This window comes from Manduca sexta, chromosome 24, assembly GCF_014839805.1.
Source record: "Manduca sexta isolate Smith_Timp_Sample1 chromosome 24, JHU_Msex_v1.0, whole genome shotgun sequence".
In the NCBI taxonomy this organism is placed as follows: Eukaryota; Metazoa; Arthropoda; class Insecta; order Lepidoptera; family Sphingidae; genus Manduca; species Manduca sexta.
Window position 1 is genome coordinate 238,555 of NC_051138.1, and position 23,506 is coordinate 262,060.

At 38.9% G+C, this 23,506-nt stretch overlaps 3 protein-coding genes across 4 annotated transcripts; 2 read left to right on the plus strand and 1 right to left on the minus strand.

The window, feature by feature from the left end:
* Positions 1-2,082, plus strand: LOC115450736 (solute carrier family 52, riboflavin transporter, member 3-B-like). The gene is made up of 3 exons (XM_037442373.1): positions 1-371; positions 623-1,739; positions 1,844-2,082. The coding sequence occupies exons 2-3, from the start codon at positions 690-692 to the stop codon at positions 2,057-2,059; spliced, it is 1,266 nt and encodes a 421-aa protein (XP_037298270.1). The 5' UTR covers positions 1-371; positions 623-689; the 3' UTR covers positions 2,060-2,082.
* A 1,241-nt stretch (positions 2,083-3,323) lies between these two features.
* Positions 3,324-14,753, plus strand: LOC115450734 (glutamate receptor ionotropic, delta-2). Its single transcript, XM_037442371.1, has 11 exons — positions 3,324-5,132; positions 5,313-5,624; positions 5,816-5,931; positions 6,097-6,264; positions 6,488-6,708; positions 7,014-7,222; positions 7,453-7,575; positions 8,152-8,300; positions 8,583-8,715; positions 13,450-13,542; positions 14,617-14,753. Exons 1-11 carry the CDS (start codon positions 4,959-4,961, stop codon positions 14,638-14,640), a joined length of 1,722 nt encoding a protein of 573 aa, XP_037298268.1. The 5' UTR covers positions 3,324-4,958; the 3' UTR covers positions 14,641-14,753.
* Positions 13,656-22,729, minus strand: LOC115450740 (ligand-gated ion channel 4). Of its 2 annotated transcripts, XM_030178837.2 has the most exons (7): positions 20,779-22,729; positions 17,407-17,525; positions 16,598-16,785; positions 16,111-16,422; positions 15,561-15,814; positions 15,215-15,422; positions 13,656-14,734 (listed from the first exon to the last, which is right to left on the minus strand). In XM_030178837.2, exons 2-7 carry the CDS (start codon positions 17,450-17,452, stop codon positions 14,618-14,620), a joined length of 1,125 nt encoding a protein of 374 aa, XP_030034697.2. In that variant the 5' UTR covers positions 17,453-17,525; positions 20,779-22,729; the 3' UTR covers positions 13,656-14,617. The 2 variants fall into 2 exon arrangements, with proteins under 2 accessions (XP_030034697.2, XP_030034698.2); XM_030178838.2 differs by lacking the exon at positions 17,407-17,525.
* Between the last annotated feature and the right edge of the window lie 777 nt (positions 22,730-23,506).

The window sequence follows — 23,506 nt, forward strand, 5'->3', positions numbered from 1 at the left end:
TTTCTAAGAGGTCTCAGTAGGTGGAGGTGTTGTGTTCATATCACAATGTTATCTTCATAATCCGCGGTGATCGCTATAAAAAGAGATTATTATTGAAAGTAATTTATATTATAAACATTAAATGTCCTTTCAGTGGTCGTTGATAATTCGCCAATATGGCAGTTTACATGACAAGTTGATTTCGATTATTGCCGCTAATTTATATACGCACTAAACCTGAGTCACAATGCGATTGTCGTTACAATAATTATCAAGTTGTGTAAATTAATTTCGAATTAAATTTGTTATTTATTTTGTGTGGTTTACTGTGGAAATTTCTTCTATGACAATTTTCTAATTTTTTCAAAAACGTAATACATACTATAATTTTGGTAAGTCTATTGTATATTTATATTTTCTTGAGACTGATTGACAAGTCTTATTAACTTGAAGAAACTACCGGTCTTCAGGGTCGTGCACAGTTTTGTGATTTAAAATTTTATCCTCCTAGATATCGAACGAAACAGGACAAGTACATACTCCGTGTTGTTTGATTTTGTGACTGCTAGCGGGCATTCGTGGCGTATAGGTACCTTCAGGTGAGCATAAGGAATATAAACAATTGTGCTCTTCTTCATTGCAGGGTAGCGAGAATAAGAACCTATAAATACTTGGTTAAGTACTAAACCTAAACAAATAAGAAACTCACAATGACGGAGGTTGGAAAACGTCAGATCTTGCTGGACGGGTTCCTGATGTGCTGGGGCATGGGCACGTGGCTCGGCGTCAACGGTATCTTCGTGCAGCTACCGCTGCTAGTGGAGCAGCTACCTGAGGGCTGGGCGTTGCCCACTTCCATGGTGCTCTTCGTGCAGTTCGCCAACTTGGGCCCGATTACTTACGGGCTGCTACGGCGGTTCCTGCCGAATGGATCTGATCGGTACTACATATTCGTACTGCTGACCACGGGCATGCTGGCGCTCACACTGAACGCATTCCTGTACGACCGGACGGCTATGATCGGCAGCACGGAGCGGTCGGTCGCTTTCCTGCTGCTGACGTTCTTCACGGCGCTGGTGGGATGCACCAGCTCGGTGCTGTTCTACCCCTATATGAGAACCTTCCGCGACATGTATTTGGCTACTTACTTGGTAGGCGAAGGTCTCAGTGGATTCATACCCAGTATATTGGCTTTAATACAAGGCGTCAACGGCGAGCCTGAATGCCTGCCCTCAGAGGATGGCACGTCATTAGTTCCTCACTTCCCACCACCGCTATTCAGCTCAACTGTATTCTTGTTGCTCTTGGCCTCGCTGGCTGCCATAAGTCTTATAAGCTTTATCAATATCAACTTCTTAAAGAGATTTGACTCGGAGAGAGTGAGTTTAGTGCCGGTCTCTGAAGAAGCAGACAAGGAGGTTCAGGAAAAGGTGGAACAAGAATCATTCCTGTCACGGCGGTGGCTATCAGTGATGCTGTTTATGATAGTGCTGAACGCTTTTAACAACGGCGTGCTGCCCTCCATTCAGTCGTATTCGTGCATGCCGTACGGCACGCGGGCATACCACTTGTCAGTGACGCTCGGTAACATGGCGAACCCTACTGCTTGTCTGGCAGGCATATGGTTAAAGCCGATGCCCGTTAAGTTTCTGGCTGCAATGCTGACAGTCAACCTGGTGCCCATGGGGTACCTCGTTGCCACGGCGCTCCTCAGCCCTGCACCGCCGTTGCAAAATGAGGTCATTGGCGAGATCCTAATTGTAAGTAATACTTAAACTCAGTTTTTATATACCATAATTTACCGAAGTCCTTGCAAACGTGTCATTAATTCCAGTTTGTAATACATGCGCGTTTTTGGTGACAGGTATTCTGCTGGACGATGGTGTACGCGGTGGTGTCGTACGCGCGCATGTGGGTGTACGGATGGGCACGGCGCGGCGGCGCGCGCGGCATGCGCGTCATCGGCGGCGTCACGCAGCTCGGTTCGGCCTCCGGCTCGATGGTGCTCTTCGTACTCGTCAACTTCACAAACCTGTTCACGCAGCCAGAAAGATGTCCTGCTATCAGTAAAATATATTAAACATCTATTTTATTACTGTTTTATTTATTTAATTTTATTTATTCATTTTTATTTGAGTTCGTCTAGACTCTGTAACAAATATTTTACGATAAGGGGTGCCTTAAATTAAAGATGTATGTTTTATTTAATTATTTATTTCCAATAATTAAACTTAGTGCAAAAATATGTCAATCCCTTCGTATTCGTTATTTTTAATGCGCAAGTGCAACTGATCAATAAGAGACTTTAGATAGAGATATAAGTTTAAGTAAGTGTTCGTGTCCCCACGTGCAACAATTAAATATAAAAAAACAAAAGACGTAAGTACATCATTTCACTTGGTAAATAAGTCCGATGTGGTTTGCCGGTTATTACACTAATAAGGAGTGGTGAGTTTTGATGTTTGTTCAGGTGGCACGCACTGCATTATGAGCCATTATGTGCCCGCTCTGCAAACAGTGGCCTTTATCGATATTAAAACCGTTTACTAATTTAACTATATGACTTTTAAGGGGCATCATACTTCTGTTGTAAATTGTCCTACATTGGTCATCCTCTAGAAATATATTCGTCCTTATACGGGTCGGAAGCCTTCGCGTACTTTTCATATTCTTACCTGTAAATCTGCTCTACCAGTTCTACTACGATATTTACCCTATTTTGTAAATAATTAACAATAATGATCCACTTTAAAATGAAAGTTATTTTCTTTCGAAATTTATTGGCATTTAGTTATATTAATCGCGGTATTTCGACGTTTTAGCCTTATAATTCTCGGGGCAGACGGTCGGTCTTGGTCGGTCGATAAGTTAGTATTACGTTAACTACTTATATTTTAATACAAAATTAATTTTTTTTGTTGTCCTAGGTCTAATCTACGCAGAAATATTAAGAAACCATGGTGTTATTTCTATGCTCTTAAAATACATATCTACCTATATAAAATGAACCAGTTATTGATTAGATATAATTTAAACCAATATTTTTTTTATTTTATACTGACTTCGATTATTTTTGCATTTCCTTATTGCATTAATGATTCTGTTAATTACCAAGCGAGATGATCTGTGTTTTTATTAGAACATATCGATTATTAATACAGTATAAACACTTTTCCTTAACTACCTACCAGGAAAAATACCATTATAAACAAAATAATTCAATAAACTTGACATAACTACTTATTTCTTAATATAATTAAATAGATCTACATATTTTTTTATTTTTTTTTTGTGGTGATCTGCCGTGTTTATCACCGGGGGTACCCTGCTAACGGTGAACAAGCGATCCCCCGGCTTAGCAACCACGGCAGCCCCATAATGAGTTGGTGGGCCCTACCGCTAACACTGGAGGCTCGGTAGCCTCCAGCTAAACGAACTTAGGGCCCGGGAGGAAAAAGGGAGGGGATAGAGGAAAGGAAGAGAAGAGAAAGGAGTAGGAGTTACTAGGATGGGTGGAAGGGAAGGGAGGCGAACTGTTCTACGAGTCCCTGTCAGACCGCCCATGTGAACTTGCAACCATGGGGGTGTAGGCATCACCTATAGTGTGCCTAGGTCCGCGACATAATGTCCCCCCGTGCATGGGCGTGCATTCGGTGTGAAGACCGAGCGCACAAGAATTGCCTCGGGGGGGATCTACATATTTAAGACAGGCTGTAATTATTAGTTCATTAAAGCTTAATTAATACGCAATTAATAATGATCATGATTATACGATTATGATTGAATAGGATGTTAAGCCATTGTTATGACAATATGCATATGTTCCCACAACAAGTTGTTAGGTGTCGACAACGTTTACCCGAGTTCTGCGTAAACTAACGCCATTGTCACAAAAGCAGATACCTGAGACTTTACGGGACATACAGTATCTTTGCATTACACTTTTGTACTACCATGTGGAGGATATTTGGTATTATCACCGTAATGTCATAAAAATCCTACACGAACTAACAACAAAACAGCCATTTGATCTTGCATCGAACTCGCTTTACTACAAATAGGTAAAATAAGCTAAAGGTGTGCACGCAATCAACAATTTTAGTGATATTGCTTTTACGAAATTAATGAAACTATATCCAGATTGCAGAAAATTTTAAACAATAAAATAAAGATGAATTTGCTGAAAAATGATGTTTTATTTTTTTTTTTCCATATGTATTAATAACTTCGAATAGACAACTTTTAAAAATACGGTAAGCGCGAAATTTTTGTTTGAGGCATCACTTAAATTAGCAAAATCACTGATCAAAAAGGCCAATTACTCAGATCCTTCGTAAGTATAGGCAGGTACCTACTTACACAAGTGTACTTGTTTTATGTACTAACTTAATAAATATATTTTTTTTAGTTTCCGTAATACTAGACCTTAACAATGCGCCAAGGTTTTAAATTGCGTGTCCTTCAGCGCACATTAGTGCTTGCTGCAGACAATCAGATGTTAGTGCAACCGTGGCGACATGGAGGCTTTTCATTTTATTCTTACCTATTTCACTACTAAGAATCTATCCTTGATTACTGCGTTTCTCTGCTGGCCACGGGGTAAAAACATCTTGACTATTCAATACAATTTGAAGAATGGTATATAGTGTAGTAAAATTCGTCTGATGATAATGTCGCCGCCTGCATATAATGATAGCAAAAGCATTGAAATGCGCTGTCCAGTGGTCGTTTGTAATTATATTATTATTATCCTAACAATTTCTTCAAATCGTAGTATAATACTGCGAGTACATTTTAGTCAGTAAGAGAATGAGTAGGGATACTACCAGGCGGACCGATGTTATGGATTTTTTTTCCGGACGCTTAGTGCTCATTATTTTATTCGATGTTTTAGTTAAATAACATTTTAAGTTTTCATGAATTAAATTCTCTAATATGAATAGAGGGATGAAAATCGGCCACACAGTATTTATAATTATATGCCTTCGCCAGAGGATCTTGTGCAATTATGGCGGATCGCACAGCAGTACGGCATGAGGATCGACATGCGGCCTGATTTCCAGCGGCTTCCCGACCTGCTCGCGTACGACTTTCATCGAGAAGGCGTGGTGCTCGACGTCACCTGCCCTGGAACTGAATTGGTTCTTAGAAAGGTGTATATTTAACAATATTATAATGGTTTAATAGTCGTTATTCATGAAGTGGTAGAGTCTCTATCCATATTTGATTTGATAGTTACCACTGTACATTTTGAAAATAATACAATAGCCGACTGTTAGGCACAGGAATGTGTATTTTGTATCTTTTCGATTATTAGTTGATGTTTTTTCCAGGCATCTTCAAACCGAGCGTTCATCCACCGATACTCATGGCTGCTCCTCCACAACTCTTCCTACGACCCGACAGTGATCCACAGCACCCTGAATACTACCTCCGTCCTACCAGACTCTGATGTCGTCTGGTCTTTTCCTGATAACTTGGTAGACGTGTATCGAGTGAGGCCTGATAAGCCGCTGGTACTGACGACCCTGGGGCTACCGAGAGATTCTTCTTGCGAAGACCTGAGTAAGCTGTGGCGTGAAATGCCGATGGCTGCAACAAGAAGGAAAGACCTCAAGAATGTTTACTTGACAGCTGCTACTATTGTAAGTCATCACCTCACATTTATCCCGCACCACATGTAAGCTAGGTGAAGCAAGACTACCCTTCTAATTTCAGTCACTAAAAGTATCTAATCCCGACTAATTTGTTCTAGAAAAAGTTACACATATCATCGAATCTAGAAATGGAATCCACAATCCAACTTATCAGATTATTAATACACTAAATTGTTCAGATTACCCAGCCGCAGTACTTCAAGGGCTGGTCGGACCTGCACGACCGGCAGATCGACACCTACCCTAAGTTCACCTACCCCATCATGATGCTGTGCGCCGAGGACCTCAACTTCAGGTGCGGACCTAATTCGAAATCTATTCGTATGTACCAATATAGATAAAATTTTATCAAAGAAGCTGTCAAACATTTATAGTACATAATAATATTAATGTAGTGTGGTCCAACAAGTGTCATCCTACAAGCTGGCTATCTTCTAAAAATGCTGTATTATCTTTGCAGGTACAACCTCAAGCAGGTGGACTTCTACGGTGAAGACAATAATGGCTCGTTCAACGGGCTCGCGGGGCTGCTGCAGCGGCGCGACGTCGAGGTGGGCGTCACGTCCATGTTCATGCGCGAGGACCGCTGGCGCGTGCTGCACTACTGCTCCGAGACCGTCGAGCTCGTGTGCGTGGACTTGTCATACGTAGAAGTTGCATAAGGAACGGGAGTTTTCTAAGAAACATTGATTGAGACTTGCGATATTACTCTGACTGAATTTTACGGAATGTACAACTTTCTCTTGTTGTGCAGAGCTTATTAAGCGAATAATGAAATTGGTAAAACTACGCCTTTCTCGACATACACCATATGCACATTAAACAAATCCCTGTGTGTATATTGGTTGCAGTGGTGCGTTCATGTTCCGTCAGCCGGCGCAGTCGGCGGTGAGCAACGTGTTCGCGCTGCCGTTCAGCCGCGGCGTGTGGGCGGCCAGCGGCGTGGTGTTCCTGGCCGCAGCGCTGCTGCTCGCCACCATCACCTATCGCCTACGCCGCGAGGACCACGCATTACAGCCGCTCTCGTTGCTAGAATGTTTCACCTTTGCCATCGGCACTGTTTGTCAACAAGGTTTCGACTACTCGTTATAATTATAACTTAGTATGAACCAACTACACTGTTTAATGTCTTCGATTACAAAAAATGTAAATACTTCATGGAAAGCCCACTAGACTAGCTTTGCCGATTTTTTCATTAAATATTTATCACTATTAAATCTCATGTAATTACGTCACCACGAGTAATTTTTTTTGCTATAGGGCAGGCCCACTCAATCGAACAGACTACTACACTACGAATTTTTGATGTAATGCACCCTCGTGGTAGCAGGAAGTTAAGGTGACACACTTGTCAATTTATTCATTTCTCATCCACAGGGTTCTACACGTTCCCGTCATCAGTGTCGGTGCGCGTGGTAATGGTGTCGACGCTAGTGGCGGCGTTGTTCACGTTCACGGCTTACTCCGCGAAGGTGGTGGCCATCCTGCAGGCGCCGAGCGACGCGGTGCGCACTATCGCCGACCTGGCGCGCTCGCCTATGGCGCTTGGCGTGCAGGAGACCACTTACAAAAAGGTGTACTTTGCTGTGAGTAGCGCTGAGCATTATTTCTGATTTTATGCATAACAACTCTTTATCCCGAAATGGTCAGGCAGAGGCAACCAGTGACCCTCGTTTCACATTGTGCATTTTACAGAACTTACATTCCTCCTACGATGTAATATAAGAGAACGAGCCTATCGCTATGTCACCCGAAAATAGAAATTCCGAGAAATCGAAATTCATAATATATACCTATATTTTTTGCATAATTTCAGGAGAGTAAGGACCCAGCAACGCAGTTCCTGTACCGACGCAAGTTGCTGCCGCTAGGAGATGGCGCGTACCTCAGCGTGGTGGACGGCATTGCTCGGATGCGCGCAGGACTCTTCGCCTTCCAGGTCATTCATCAGTTACTAGTCATCTAGACTGTTGCATTGGCCAACTTAAAAAAAGTTGGAAGTAAGATTCTTGGATTAACATCTTGTTCCAGAGTAATAAGCACAGTGTAAGGCTGAGCTTTAGTGTTTAAAATTATTGTGAGTGATGTTGCTATTGAGTAAGTATAGGCGTAGCGCTTAGCATCATGTGCATTACCCATTGTCAGTGACTGGTACGGACTCAGCTTCAGTTAGTTGTTAATTCATGATATAGTCTGTATTCAGTATACAACATAGAGTCGTTGATGTAACATTGCTGTAAAATATATTTCAGGAATACTTATACTGGCACCACGTAGATAAATAGTTCCATGACTGCTCCTAATTACAATTGTTAAATAGCAAAGTAGAGAGAAAACTAAAAATTTACTGGAATATTGTACAGGTATTTCTGCTTATTGAACTTCCTCGCAAATATAGGAAGTAAGTAATAGCTTTATTCATGTTATTTAATAAAAAAATATAAAATAAAAAAAAACTTACCCTGAACGTATTAATAAATCCTTACATTAAATTTTACCATCTGGATGCGTGCAGGTGGAGCAGGGCTCAGGATACGACATCATCAGCAAGACGTTCACGGAACACGAGAAGTGCGGCCTGAAAGAGATCCAGGCGTTCAAGCTGCCGATGGTCGCCGTGCCCATCGTCAAGCACTGCGGCTACAGGGAGCTCATAGCTTCCAGGTAGAATTTTTACAAGCATGACAAAATTCTTTCTTACTTACTGTTCCATCACTAAACAATGGCGCAGGTCACCTTTCCCCCAGGTTATGTAGTAATTGGTAAGGTCATTAGTCTTGAGTCTAGCTTATATAATGGCGAATATAGAGCGCGTATAGTTTTCTTGTTGAGTTTACTTTATATTTAAACCCCTACCGACATAGGTGAGAACCATCAGAGTCAATGTAGATTTTTTGTCGCTCCGTAATAAAGTGGAAAATAATAATAATTTGTATGTTGTTTGAGACTCCGCTGGCAGCGTGAGATAGGCGTGATGGGTCGGTGGCGGCGGCGCTGGTTGGCGAGCCGGCCGCAGTGCGATTCCGCCGCGGGCGGCTTCCTCAGCGTTGGTATCTCCGACGTACTGCCTGCCATCGAGGTATTAGTGTTGGAGATTGTAACCTTCGTCGTGACTTATTATTTTTTATATGTTCTATTTTTAGAACTAATTGTATTTTGTTTGCCATAGTTACTTCTCTTTAGTCCGAAATAAACACTCATGTCAATAACATCTTTTACTAACTTTATTTAATTACTAAGAACATATACCATATTTACAACACGTTATCAGCACGAACGCTTAGTTCTTAGTTTTTTTTTCACGTTATTTGGTAAAATAAAGTTGTATATATTTTTTGTGTGACTAGGAAATAGTAATAGTCTGAAAATGTCACATGAATCTGGAGATGTTTCGAGTGTGAAAAATTCCCCGTCGTCGAGCTCATCTTTTACATTTTCATGTTTGAGGAATAAAGATGGATATCCTACATGGAAATTTAAGATGCGCAATTACCTTATGCATGAGGATCTGTGGGAAACAATCGGTGGATACCCAAATGGAGACACAACCCCTGCCTCTACAAAGGTACGCAAAGACGCAAAGGCATTAGCAAAGATATGCTTATCAGTAGAAGGTGCAGCGATAACCCATATAAGATGTGCGAAAACTGCATCTGAGGCATGGACTTGTTTGCAAAAAGCCTTTGAAGATAAGGGAATAGGACGAAGATTATTTTTGGAGCGTAGACTGTACAGGTTGAGTCTATCAGAGTTCAAAAATATTGAACTATATATTAACGCAGTTATGTCAACCGCACAGGATCTTGCGGATATTGATGTAGTCATAGAGGACAAGTCTATTGCTGCAATACTTTTGGGAGGTCTAACTCCAAGGTATGAACCTCTCATTATGGCTTTAGAAAATTGCAATGTAGACGTGACTACAGAGTTGGTGAAAACAAAACTGCTTAATGAAATGTCCAAAGATGTGGCTACGTCATTAGACTCTGTTTTTCATGCGAAGAAGAAGCCTAAGTCAATGAAGAAGAATATAGTTTGTTATGAGTGCAAGACACCTGGACATAAGAGACCAGACTGTCCACAGAGAAACAAGAAGGAGAAAGGCAATGCGGTAAATACCAATGATACGATATTTACAAGTCTTAATACTTCTGGAAACCCAAGAAAGGACATAATTTATGTAGATTCAGGTTGTACTAGACACATGACTTCTAGACGGGACTGGTTTCAGAATATCTCGATACAGAATCAAGGTACTGTTACTGTCGCAAATGGAGAACAGATTAAATGCTGCGGAATTGGAAATATTTCAATAAACACGCCCGAGAACGTGGTCAACAATATTAGTGATGTTGCTTATATACCAGATTTGAAAGCTAGTTTGTTATCTGTATATAAAACTGTTGAAAAGGGTTTTATTTGTGTTTTTGATAAAAATGGATGTAACTTTTATAAATCTGATACTTTTAATTTTACAGGTGAATCTGTTGCTCATGCCTCGCCCTGTGGTGGACTGTACGTTTTAGATGGTACTGTAAATGTTTCCGAGAATGTGGCGGATAATTTTTTGACACAAGATGTGCACTCTGGCTGTCAGGATAGTTATCAAATATGGCATAAGAGGTTAGGACATTTATGTCGTATAGGCATGAACCAACTGAAAAATCACAAGGTAGGTATAAAGTATACAGGAGTAGATAAAACTAGTTGTATCGCTTGCGTGGAAGGTAAACAAGCAAGAAAACCTTTCAAAAGGTTAGCGTTTAATAGGGCTACTTCCCTTTGGAACTGATCCATATGGATTTGATGGGACCGGTGTCTACAACTTCTTTTCAAGGAAATAGATATATGTTGACAATAGTAGACGATTATACGCGAAAAGTGTTTGCTTATTTTATTTCTTCTAAAACAGAAGTCAAAGATATATTTTGTGTGTTTCAATGTTTTGTTGAAAATCAGTTAGATAAAACAATTAAAGCAATTAGGACTGATGGAGGTAAGGAGTTCGTGAATAAAGAGTTTGTTGATTATCTTGCTTCAAAAGGTATAGAACATCAAACAACGACGCCTTATAGTCCTCAGCAAGTTGGAGTAGCGGAACGCACCCATCGTTCGGTTACAGAAAAGGCAAGAACGTTGCTAGCTGAAAGTTCACTACCGAAAGCATTCTGGGAAGATGCATTCCAAGTTGCCATTTACCTTAAGAATAGGTCTCCTCATCGAGCCTTAGGTGGACAAATTCCTTATGACAAATGGTATGGACGAAAAGGTGATCTTAGCCATCTAAAAGTATTTGGTTGTAGAGCTCTAGTCCATATACCTTCGTGTCACAGGAAGAAATTAGATGTCAAGGCACAGGAAGCAATTTTCGTCGGTTATTCTGAAAATCCAGGCACTTATATTTTTAGGGACCCTGCTAACCCACGAAAAGTTATTATATCCAGAGATGCAACCTTTTTTGAAAATTGCTTTACAGCGCTAAAGCAGAAGCAATCTGTCGCACAGTCAGAATCTATATTGTTATTTGATGAGCAAAAAGAGATTGATTCTGAGTTTGATCATGACTGTCAATTCTATGACTGTGATGAGAGTATCAGCCCGGCGGCTGAAGCAACTTTACCAGTAAATCTAGAAAATACAAAAGAGTCAGTGACTCTGGAACAGCGAGAGTCTCTCAGTGACTTAAGGCTGCCTAGTGTGGAAGAAGTGACAGCGAATTTGGAACAGGAATCGCACCCTGAGCGCAGATACCCTTCCAGAGACAGAAAAACAACAAATTTTTATAAAGCTTACAATACGTCAATGGTAGATTCTAATGAACCTACGACATATTACGAAGCTACTCATGCCGATGATGCTGATAAGTGGCAACATGCTATGGTTGATGAGTATAGTTCCTTAAGGAAACTCCATACATGGAATTTAGTAGATAGACCTAACAAAAGGTTATACCATGTAAATGGATTTACAAAATTAAAAGGGATGCTTATGGTAATATTATCAAGTATAAAGCGAGACTCGTCGTCAAAGGTTTTCATCAAGTTGAAAGTGTAGACTACAACGAGACGTTCGCACCAGTGATTCGTCATTCTTCCCTCCGCACGTTGTTTGCGATAGCTGCAGATATGAAGTTGAAAATGAAGCACTTAGATGTCGATACGGCTTTCCTTAACGGAGATTTAGAAGAAGAAGTTTTCATGGAGCAACCTCTTGGTTTTATTGAAAAGGGTAAAGAAAACAAAGTTTGTTTATTGAAGAAATCTCTTTACGGTCTTAAACAGGCACCGCGAGCTTGGAATAAAAAGTTAAATGAAACGCTTTTTAAATAGGTTTCATAGGAACTCCTTCCGAACCTTGTGTGTATACTAAACTTTTGGTAAAGAACTTGTAATATTAGGAATCTTTGTTGATGACATAATAGTCTTCTTTAATTCTGATTTGACATTTGACACTGTCAAGAATGATTTGTCGAAATATTTTTCATTAAAAGATCTCGGAATACTGAAATGTTATTTGGGACTACAAGTTAAAAGTGATTCCGAGAGTATAAGGTTGAACCAGCGAAATTATATTCTTTCTATATTAGAAAAATTTAATATGAAGGATTGTAAGGCCGTGGATACTCCATTAATTAAAAAGAATATGGAAAAAGAATGGATGGTCAAGTCGGTGAGTCTTATCCTTATCAAAACTTAATAGGATGCCTCATGTATCTAGCGGTAAACACACGACCAGACATCGCTTACGCCACGAGCTATTTAAGTCAATTTAATACGTGTTTTACTAAAGAACACTGGAATGCTGCTAAAAGGATTCTGCAATACCTAAAAGGTACCCTAAACTATTCATTGGTTTACAGGAAGAATAGAGAACCTTTAAAGGGTTTTTGTGACGCAGACTGGGCAAACTGTCCAATCGACAGAAGGTCATACACCGGTTATGTTTACAAGTTAAGTGGAGGTCCAGTATCATGGGAATCCAAGAAGCAACCTACTGTTGCGTTAAGTTCGGCCGAGTCAGAATATATGGCATTAGCGTCTGCCACGAAGGAAGCGTGTTACTTACGTCGGTTTATATACGAGATAACAGGTATACTTTGTTCAATTAACTTAGCTTCTGACAGCCAAAGTGCCATTAATCTTGTTCGAAATCCTGTACACCACAGCAGGACGAAGCATATAGATACTAGGTTTCACTTTATTAGGGAAAAGGTATCTAATAATATTGTTAAGTTAGAATATATAAAAAGTAACGATATGCCTGCTGATGTACTAACGAAGGCCCTCGGACCTCTAGCACACAAACGATGTGTAGTTAACTTAGGTTTAGAAACTTAATTATTTTATTTGTTTTGTTTCTGTCACAACTGCGATTAAGGGCGGCTGTTGGAGATTGTAACCTTCGTCGTGACTTATTATTTTTATATGTTCTATTTTTAGAACTAATTGTATTTTGTTTGCCATAGTTACTTCTCTTTAGTCCGAAATAAACACTCATGTCAATAACATCTTTTTACTAACTTTATTTAATTACTAAGAACATATACCATATTTACAACAATTAGCTATACAAACAAATAAATGACAAGACAAAAACTCTTCGATTGATGGTAAGCATTACTTTAGCGCCACCACGTCTGCCCAATGACTATTACAACATCAAGACATTATTACAAAGTTGAGCAAGTTACAGGAATCATTTATTTATCTACTCTATATCATTTTACAGTACCAAAGCGTGATAATACAATTACCAAAAAGCTATATTTCTTATCCTTTCATTCTGGAACTTAAGGTTTGTTGTACATTTTCAGATTTTAGCGACGGGTATGATGATCGCCATTATTTTGTTAATCGGAGAAAATGTTATTCACGCCGCGTTGAACCGTACAGCTCTTCTACGGAAGGTAGGTTCTTCTTTGCCTTTAAGTACTAGTCATTGCAATTAATTTAGAAGCTGCCATTACTATCTTTTACAGGAAACGAAAGCTAGTTAAGAAAAACAAAGAAATAAAAAACAGTTCACACCTAATTCTTTATTTATATTTTCAAACTACCAATGCTATAATTTTTAAACTAATTGCTTAATACAAGGAAGGTTATTTATAAAAAAAACCCGTCGACTAGGTCTTAATATGAAAATACTGGCCAGACTACAAATAAAGGCAATCCATTATGTAGAATGCGAGTTGCAACTGTAGATATAAACAATGGCGCGTATTTTTTAGTATATTGAGTTATTACGACTTAGTACCATTAAAAAACCCAGATCATCTAGAAAGTTCTTTAAGGTCGGCAACACACCGCAGATTTCTCTGGTATTTTGGATTTTTATTAACACTTACTATCAAATGATACGCTTGCTCACTCCCTCTCTATTCTATAAAAATAAGTCAAGCTAGGCGAGACTTTTAGAACATTAATCTGTATAAGCCTTCAAGCATAATATTAACTACAGACAAAATATTGAATACTAGTTATCCTTTAGGGACAAAAATGTAAATAACCATTATTCATTATTTTGTCATTAAAGTTAACAATAATTTTACGATTGGGAAATCCAGGTGTAATGCACCACAAATGTATGCGAGGTGTTAAACAATATAATTAATTCCAATAATACGTAGTACAAAAGACGGAACAAGGAATTCCCCCTCGTCTCTACATTTACAAAGTAATAAAAATAGTCGTCTGTAGGTACATTCTTTAAGGTCTTGTGTAAATATATGTACACTAATATATATCTATATTTCAACAACTAAGAGGAAAATTGCATGCAAAATTTTAATAAAAATGACCTTTATGTGCAACTCAATGACGAAACGAGCAGCACGCGCGCTCGTTGGTAAGAGTCTGTGTATAAACGCTACCCAGGAGACTTAGACTACACTCTATCGTATCATAACCGTGACACCTCACATCAGCTGTTAGGTAATTTCATATCCATTTGGTCTAGTAGCCTTTAGGTGAAGTGTTTGCAGACTAAAAATAGACTACGGCGATGATGAAGCCGGTGAGGTGGAAGAGAACGAGCAGCGTGCGGTCCAGCAGCCGCGCCGACGCCGCCCACGCCGCGCTCTGCTCGCTCGACAGCGTGTCCTGCACACACTAACACTATGTAGTCATTGCACTTTCAATAAAGGTTTAAATTATGTATTTTTGTTATTTATTCAATATATCTATAATATTTAAAGCTTTAAGAGTTTGTTTGTTTGACCGCGCTAATCTCAGGAACTACTAAAACCTATTTTGATTTTTTTTTTATTAATAGAAAGCTAAATTACTATTATATGCTACTTTTTGCCCTAGGAAATATTTATTCGGAAAAAAAAAAATTTACACGGGCGGTTTCGCAGGCAAAAGCTAGTAGTAGATATTACTCTAACCGCTAGCAGTTGTTAGATCTCTAACTTTCTCAATATCCATTTATTAAATATTTTGTCAGTTTCCTACAACCAAGACATTACCTACTACTTAACATCCCGGTAGAGATCCCGAGTAAATCCCGCGCCATCTATGCAGCACAAAACAAAACATATCACGGCACTACTAGTTACAAAGTAATGAATGAACACTGACCGAGTGCGGCGTGAGATCGCACAGTCCAGAGACGCGGGAGAGCAACGCGCGCAACAGCCGCGGCGGCGCGGTCGTGCAGCTCGCCACGCGCCCCACCAGCGCCGCGCACGCGCCCAGCAGCGCCGCCAGCACGCACGCGCTGCACATCGCCACGGCCGCCGCCGGACACGAGCCCGCTGCCATGCCACGACTGCCCCACCACACCAACCTGCACACCCCAATCCATGATATGTTCTTGTAAAATAATGATGATGTTTATATATTATCAACGGTAAACGCTCACTCGAAAAACTGCTATATGTATTAACCATAAACCATAGTGGATATAAGGTGTTGAAAAGCATACCAGACAACAGTGAGTAGCGCTGCAGCTGCGGCGAGCGGTGGCCGCTGCAGGGGCGGCAGGGCGGTAGCGCCGGCGAGCATGATCAGTGCAGCTATGAGCACGACCCCGGTGGCGAGCGCATGCGCGGGTGCGCGCCGCCGCACGTGTACCGTCCACGTGACCACGCGCAAATCCATGCCCTCGCGGTTCCACAGCGTGCTCTCGCTGCTCATCGACAGCATCTCCCAGGCACCGGCCTCGAAAACCAAAGAGTTCTGAAACATAAATAAAACTATTTCAGAGTTTCTATCAATTCCACACAAAACAAGATAAATATTCCTTGACAGTCAAGTATTACGAAAAGTTAACATCAGGCACCACCTAAGTAAACACTTTAATGCCTGTTACATTTTGCCACTAAGGTTTATAAGGGACCAAATGAATTATATAGTACACCTCTGACGCCAATAATATATAAGTAGCTGTCCCGAAGTGATACGAGTGATAGTTGATTATAAAGAATGACTGGGGATGATCAGTAGGTGATAAAATCTGCTGATATTATAGGCACCTTAACATCAATGACAACAATGTCAAGTTCCTGCACGCTATGCATCCTGGAGCCAAACTTGAAGGTGACGTCCTGCACATCCCGCGGCCAGTCGCGAAGTTGTAGCTGCACGGGCGCGGTGAGGTCGAGCCGCTTGATCCAGAGCACGGTGCCGTCGCTATCGAGCCGCGCGCGGAGCGACACGTCCCCGGCGCTGGTGGCGGCCGCGTTCATCACCACCACGTCGGGCAGCCACAGCCGCTCCGCCGGCACCATCCACCCACTGCAATCCCATTCTGTTGCGTTCCATGACAGGCGGGGGTCGTTCCAACTCTGGAATTTAAATGATAATTTTAATTAACAGTTGCCATTACCTTACGAATGGCACTTTTAGTTGTCTATTTGCCGGTGGCAGATCATAGGTAAAGATCTCATATAACAATAATAATCAATGATTTCAATGTATATTTTTTTTACTTCTATAGTAAATTGAATTAAAGCTTATTACCAGCTTCAAGTCGGCAAGCATCCTGGCAGTGGAGTCGATCTCGTTGATGGTGGCGTGGCGCACGTCCATGGAGGCGTTGATTTGGTGGCGCGCGGCGGGCGGCGTCTCTCGGTCATACACGGCGAGCAGCGCGTCGATCTGCAGTGACAGCAGCGTCGTGTTGTCGCACTCGCAACGAGCATTGCTCACTGAAATAAAGAAATTTACAATTTTTATCAAGGAAAACTTGACAAGATATTGATGTCTTCTAATTCTTCTAACGCCATAATAACTCTCATTTGGGCTAGCCATTCTATAACTAATAACGACGATTGTCATATGAGAACAGCGAAGGATGCCTAATTATTATTTTAGCCGGACTAAGGCAAAAGTCAAAATTGTTCCGTGAATTCCAAAAGCAGATATACTGGATATATCTCCATCAGCTTGTTTTACTTTAATATTGACAAATACTAAACTGTCACACAGTACCCTCTCACAATTATACGTGACAGGATTTATACATGTCACAATTTAGTTCACTTTTTAACGACAATTAAGAAGGTCCCTGAACCAGAACAACTGGATGACCACTGAATTCCAATCTCAATTGGAAAACACTCATTTCATAATTTTCTAAGTTGTAAGCATACAAAATCTATTTTGCACTTTTGAGATAAATTTAATCATTTTCCACTGAGCAACACCAAGCAAGTCTGAAAGATCGAAAAGCCGGCAAATATGTAAACACTTATCACTAAGGAATCGTAAACAATCTTCAAAAATCACTTTTTTCCAAGGGTCCTAGACCCTGAGCCATATGTACCCACCACAGAACAGCAGCAGCAGCAGCGCTGGATGCACACGCGGCGCCATTTTGCAACGACTGCTCGAGTCAGTCGCTTTCCGCGGTACGTACCATTCGACAGGAGTTGCAAACCTTTTGTATCTATTAAGAAAAATATTACCTATTTACATCTGAAATAAATAACGAGCAGTTTGCTTGCGTGCTGAAAGCGCCATAAGTCTGTTTCTATTCCAGTCAGATTGTTTACCAAAATATCTTTTCTTGAGGTGGATGAATAGTACTAGCACGTTGCAACTTGGTAATATATGATATGGTAATGACTATCGACAAATTAACGAGTCTGTCGAGAGCAAAAACTCAGTAAAATTGTACTCGATCTTTATTCCCTTCTTTAACACTATCGAAGCGACACCGATTTTTCTATAGTTTCCTTTCTTACGGCACAAGACGTTTCACACCTGACATAAATTTATACTTTTCTTTGCCGCACTGTTAGCAAGCATGCATAAGATGTGGCAGGCCTGGTTTCGGACTTAACCTGTTAAAAGAAAAACCTCTAAAATTCTACTAGCATGGTGGATGTTAACATGAGTTTAAGTCTTGTCTTCGACTGTAGATGTTCTCTCAGTTTTATTTAATGAATAAAGCTTGGCTTTAGCCGAGTGTTGCGCGCTGCTGGGGCGGCTGGCGCGGTGTCCGCGTGGGCGCGCTATCAGGCCCGGCATCCGGCGCCGCAAGGACATTACTCTGAACGCCATCAGCAACAGCTTCGGTGTTTTTATAAACATATGGGAAAATCCCGTCGCTGCTAAATATAATGCGAAATATGGTATCTCTATATTCGGGAACACTGATGTGCGTCATGTGGGTTTTCGTATTTAAATATCCTTCCTTTAAATATATATATTTTTAATGGGTTCTGTATTTAATTCTACCGCTATTTGCCAAGCGACAACAATAGGTACTGTACTGTTGTTCTATTTAGGTAATTGAAATTAAACTAATTTTCCGGATTCTATCGCGGTTTTTTGTTTTTTATTTTCTCCCGACGTTTCGAAGAGTTTGCAGCCTTCATGGTCACGGAGGGGACTGAGGTGTTGTTCATCCGCAAAGTCAAAGTTACAATATCTACCTACATTTTACAATTATACAACTTTTTTAAAATTTAGCTGTTGGTGATCCGATCTACGCAGAATGAGCTCACAGTGTCTTGAAGTCTGGCAGCCGGTCTTTTGGGTTCCGATTTAATTAAATGTGGAACTGGATCCCAGGCTTGTGCAAGCTTCCAACCATCTTCCCAATTGAAATTAGGATGTTTTTTAATTTCAATAGCCTCGCGAATCATCCTGGGCAGGAATCGGTGTTCTTTGGCGAGGATTTGTGGCTTGTCTAGTCGCAGATAATGATTGGCGCCTCCTTCAGAGTGTTCAGCGACTGCAGACTTCGTCGAGCGTCGGTGTTTCACGTCAGCTATATGTTCTTTTACGCGGATCCCTATATTTCTTTTTGTTTGCCCGATATAAGAGAGGCCACAGTTGCAATCTATTTTGTATACTCCCGGTTCTTGTAGAGGTATATGACACTTGACAGGTGGTAAAAAATAAATTAAAAATTATACAACTTTTTTAAAATTTTATTTTAAAAAGTTGTATAATTTTTAATTTATTTTTAAGTCAAAGTTACAATATCTTTACAATGTAGGTAGATATTGTTACTTTGACTTTGCGGATGAACAACACCTCAGTCCCTTCCGTGACCATGAAGGCTGCAAAGTCTTCGAAACTTCGGGAGAAAATAAAAAACAAAAAACCGCGATAGAATCCGGAAAATTAGTTTAATTTCAATGTCTAACATTCGCGTAAACATAAGAAATCACTATTTAGGTAATGTTAAGTTATAAGTACTCATCATCTTTTGTTCCACAACGACTTGTGTCATGCAGAGTTTTGTACATCGAACTTGTGACTGGTATCGCGACTGCTAATATACCATCGTAGCGCGTATGTATCATGTAATCACGGGTATACTGAAAGGCTTTTTGGGCTTAGCGCATGGCCCAGTGAATTTAAAGGGCCCCTAATCTCTATTTAAAGACAGTAGACACTATACTAAATTAAATCACAAGTTAATTAGAGTGTAGTATAAATAGTTAACGTATAACAAAACCGTTGATTTGTTTTGCAAATAAATCTTATAGTTATTGTTTGGGAGTCTCTGTCGTGCCATTTAAATAATATATTTTATTATGCTCTGTTTTCTCCAAAACCGTGTACCTACATTGTTAACAAAAATTAATTTTGACAATTATTACATTAATTATATTACACACCCCCCCCCCCCTCCCAACTCTCGGTCCGCCCCTGGTACAATGAGACAAGTGTAATTGCAAAAAAAACAAATGTTTAAAGAATTAGTTATAGTGAGATGCAAAATAGGAATAGTGACCACCGTTAATGCAGGCGGACTGCCAGTGCAAGTGTACATGCATTCATAGTCTCTAAGGATGAATGGGATATAGCAAGGGGAACTGAATTTCATGGTTCTTCAGCATATTCGATTTACTGTTATACCACGAAATAAATATCAAATAACAAGCCATTTTATTAAATATTTATTTTGAAACAACATATTTACATAATATAAACATTATAATACATTGTATGATAGAGAAGTGTTATTGTAGGTAGTGCTACATAGATATAGATACGACTGCAAACCTATACCATAACTTTAAAACATTACACTTTACAGAACCAAAGTATTACGCAGACACATTAAATCGTCACAAAATAAAGATTTTGTAAATTGTGATGCTTGTTAATTTCGATTTCAACTCTTCTTTAATCAATCTTTATTACGTACAAAATAAATCAGTATCTGATTTGTCAATGAGCTGTAGAGACCACGGCCTAGTGACGGCAGAGGCCGCACACTTCAAAGTAGGGGCGACAAACATCATGTCTGAACTGGGGACATTTTTTAGGTGTTCACCGTGTGAAGGACGAATTGGTGGATACAATCTACTTATGATCTCTTTTTCCTGCGAGACATTCAAAGCAGTCCAATCTGAGTGGTCTATACTTAAAATACACATCTGGTGATGGATGAAATTAACATAATCCGTGAGTCAACAACGGAAACAGTCAAACTATTAATCAAATAGGTTTCTTAGTTATTTTAATAAATCTTATTGCAAGAAACATCCTTAGTTCCTTGTAGATAACATTATTGGTTATCTAATTACACATATGAAAGCAATTATCTACATAAAAAAAAACATAAAGATATAACAGGCAACATGAAACAGGTAAAAATACTCCGTGCGAGCTCTTAAAAAGCGCGCAATCTTTTATAAACCCTAAAAACTTAAACCTATTGTATAAGAATGACTCACTATTTTCTTCTTCATGGGCCAGCCTTTTTTAAGACACGTTTTTTATGATTTTTGTAGGTTTATAAAGTTTTAAAAGCAAGACAAAAATGGCGCGAGTATCTTTGTGTGTAAAAATCATGACATAAGATCATGCGGAACGGTGCGACCTTATGGCATGGGCGCACTGTGAACTCTTTCATTATAGTCAAACAATTTTTAATCTCACTGGTCACATTTAAATATAAATGCATACTGATGAATGACTCTTAAAGAACCCATATAACAATATAATACACAACAGAACACGACATACAACAAAAATATTTGTAACTAAATGTTATAACTCGATAAACAAGGACATATCCGTACTCGTTAGATATTTCACAACTACGGGCTTATTTTAACCTTAAACACACACACAATGCATTTTTATCAGCATGTTGTGGTTTTTCCTAAACCGTGGTTTGTGATATCGTGATATCATCTTATTAAAACTTATAACTATTAATTTAGATGTTAAAAAAAATTTCAAACACAATATTTCTGTAGGGGTCTGCATAAATGGTGAAGCAGACTTATCGTTTGGCACAAACCTTAGGTCCATATTCACAAATGTTCTTGCTACGGAGCAATGCTTTATTAATAAATGTTTTTCAATGGTTTCGGCATGACAAGGCAGGCAAAGGGCGCTGTGATTGGCTAAAATTTAGATACAACTTTACTTTAATGGGCTGTTAGATAAACAAATCTGAACAGAACTATGAAACTGCAGACACTATTCGTTCGCGCGTACTGCGCGCTGTGCATCCTCATAGTATTGATTGTGAATACATGTCGCTGCTTGAATTCAAAAGTGCCACAAATAAAAAAAAAAACAAAAATGTTTTTATTGCAAAAATACAACCGTAACCCTTCATATTTTAATATATAAAAAAGACACTCACTGATTTTGCATTTTAAATAAGCTTTAATGTTTTTAATAAAATAACCTTATGAGACAATGTGTTCATTTTGCATTAAGTTATTTAATATAAAGTACGCTATTTAAAATAGTTTATTTTGAATAATAACAACTACTTCCTATTATTATCACTTCAAACCAAAAGGGCCTTATTCAGACTTACACTAGTTTTGCTTATATTCTTACATTAATACATATTTAAACATAGGTTCAGTGATAAAGTCATGTTTTGAATTACACCACTTTAGCATTTTTTTTTTGTGCAAGGGATTATAATTATTGTGATTATAAAAATATTATGTTAGGTATGTTTTTAGGTATTATATTACTACTATTACGTAGGTATTAATGTTAAATAAATCAATTTCGTCCTAAGGCAATTGATTTCCTGTTTATTAGCTATTCTGTTTATGCTACTTTATGAATTTAATATTTTTGAAAACGCTAGGTCCTTTTTGAACCGTCACCTCGACATGATTATTCAAAAGGAGCGAGGTAGGTGTATATAAGCCGTTACTTTATAATTTATAGTTTTTATTTTTTATAAAATGAATAGAAGAGATGATATATTACTCAAAATATTAAAATATAACAGCAGAAGTAAAAGCGAAAATGTTCAAGACTAGGAAAAACAACCTCAAACTAGCCAATATTGGAAGAACCAGATTTGTCCTCAATGCGTCTTTTGAGAGTAATTGTATTCCTGATAGTCAGCACGGTCGCAGCTTGTACTTGATGATAAGCGTTTAAAAAGAAAACCAAACTTAGTTGTTCTACAAAATCAGTATGATAGCGACACTTCTGAGTCTACGAGTTCGACCAGTTCCAGTTCAAAATTTCTCTTCAAAATAGGAAACACCTTTAAGCTAGCTTTAAGTGATTCAGAACAGAACAGTTCAAAACAGACTACAATAATTATCCTTGAACCTGGACCCTCTGGTTTATATTATATATATTACTAGTTTTAAATGAATTGCTCTAAAAATCAGTAAAATACTGTACTGTAGTTTATACCTTAAACTGATTTTGAAAAGAGCAACACCAGAGTTTCTTACGCGTTCTTCTCTGGTGAGAACTACTTTCCGAACTGGTGGAAGAGTTAATATTGGCGGAATCTAAATAATGTATATCATTTTACGGGTTCAAATAAATCATTTCATATATGAAGTATTACGCATAACTTTTTGATTAAAGATCACACACAAAACGAAGGAGATGCAGTTCATTCTACTATCCAAAAATATATAATTCTAGCAATAAAATCATCGCCCATTTCTGTACCTAATTAATACGTAACGATATTTAAAACTGCAAGAATTAAAGCTTCGCCTTATATAGTTGAAGAACTTACGCGTGATAGTTTTGTTGATTTAAAACCTTTGGCTTAATTTTATTAAAAGAAATTTTATTCGAAAATACTATGAATCGTTCCTTGCAAATCTGCGAGGACGATATTTAAATTAAGAGAGACACAGTGAGCATTGAGTGTTCACATACTAGGTTAAACAAATTGAAAAGACTTACACGTTTTAATGTGTTTATATTTTCAAATTGTTGTGATTTTGTGGTCTCATATGCATCATATGCTGTCATCTCATGTCCTAATTGCATTTAATATACTATTATGGCAATAAGATAACGTTTTAATAATAATATTGTTGATTTAAACGTTACAGCATAATGGCAAAGAATTTTGTTTAAAAGTTTTAAATATTTTCTTGATATTTGTAAAGTTTTTGTCTTATGGTAAGTTTTAAAAATCTTTCGTTACTTTTGATAATTAGCTTG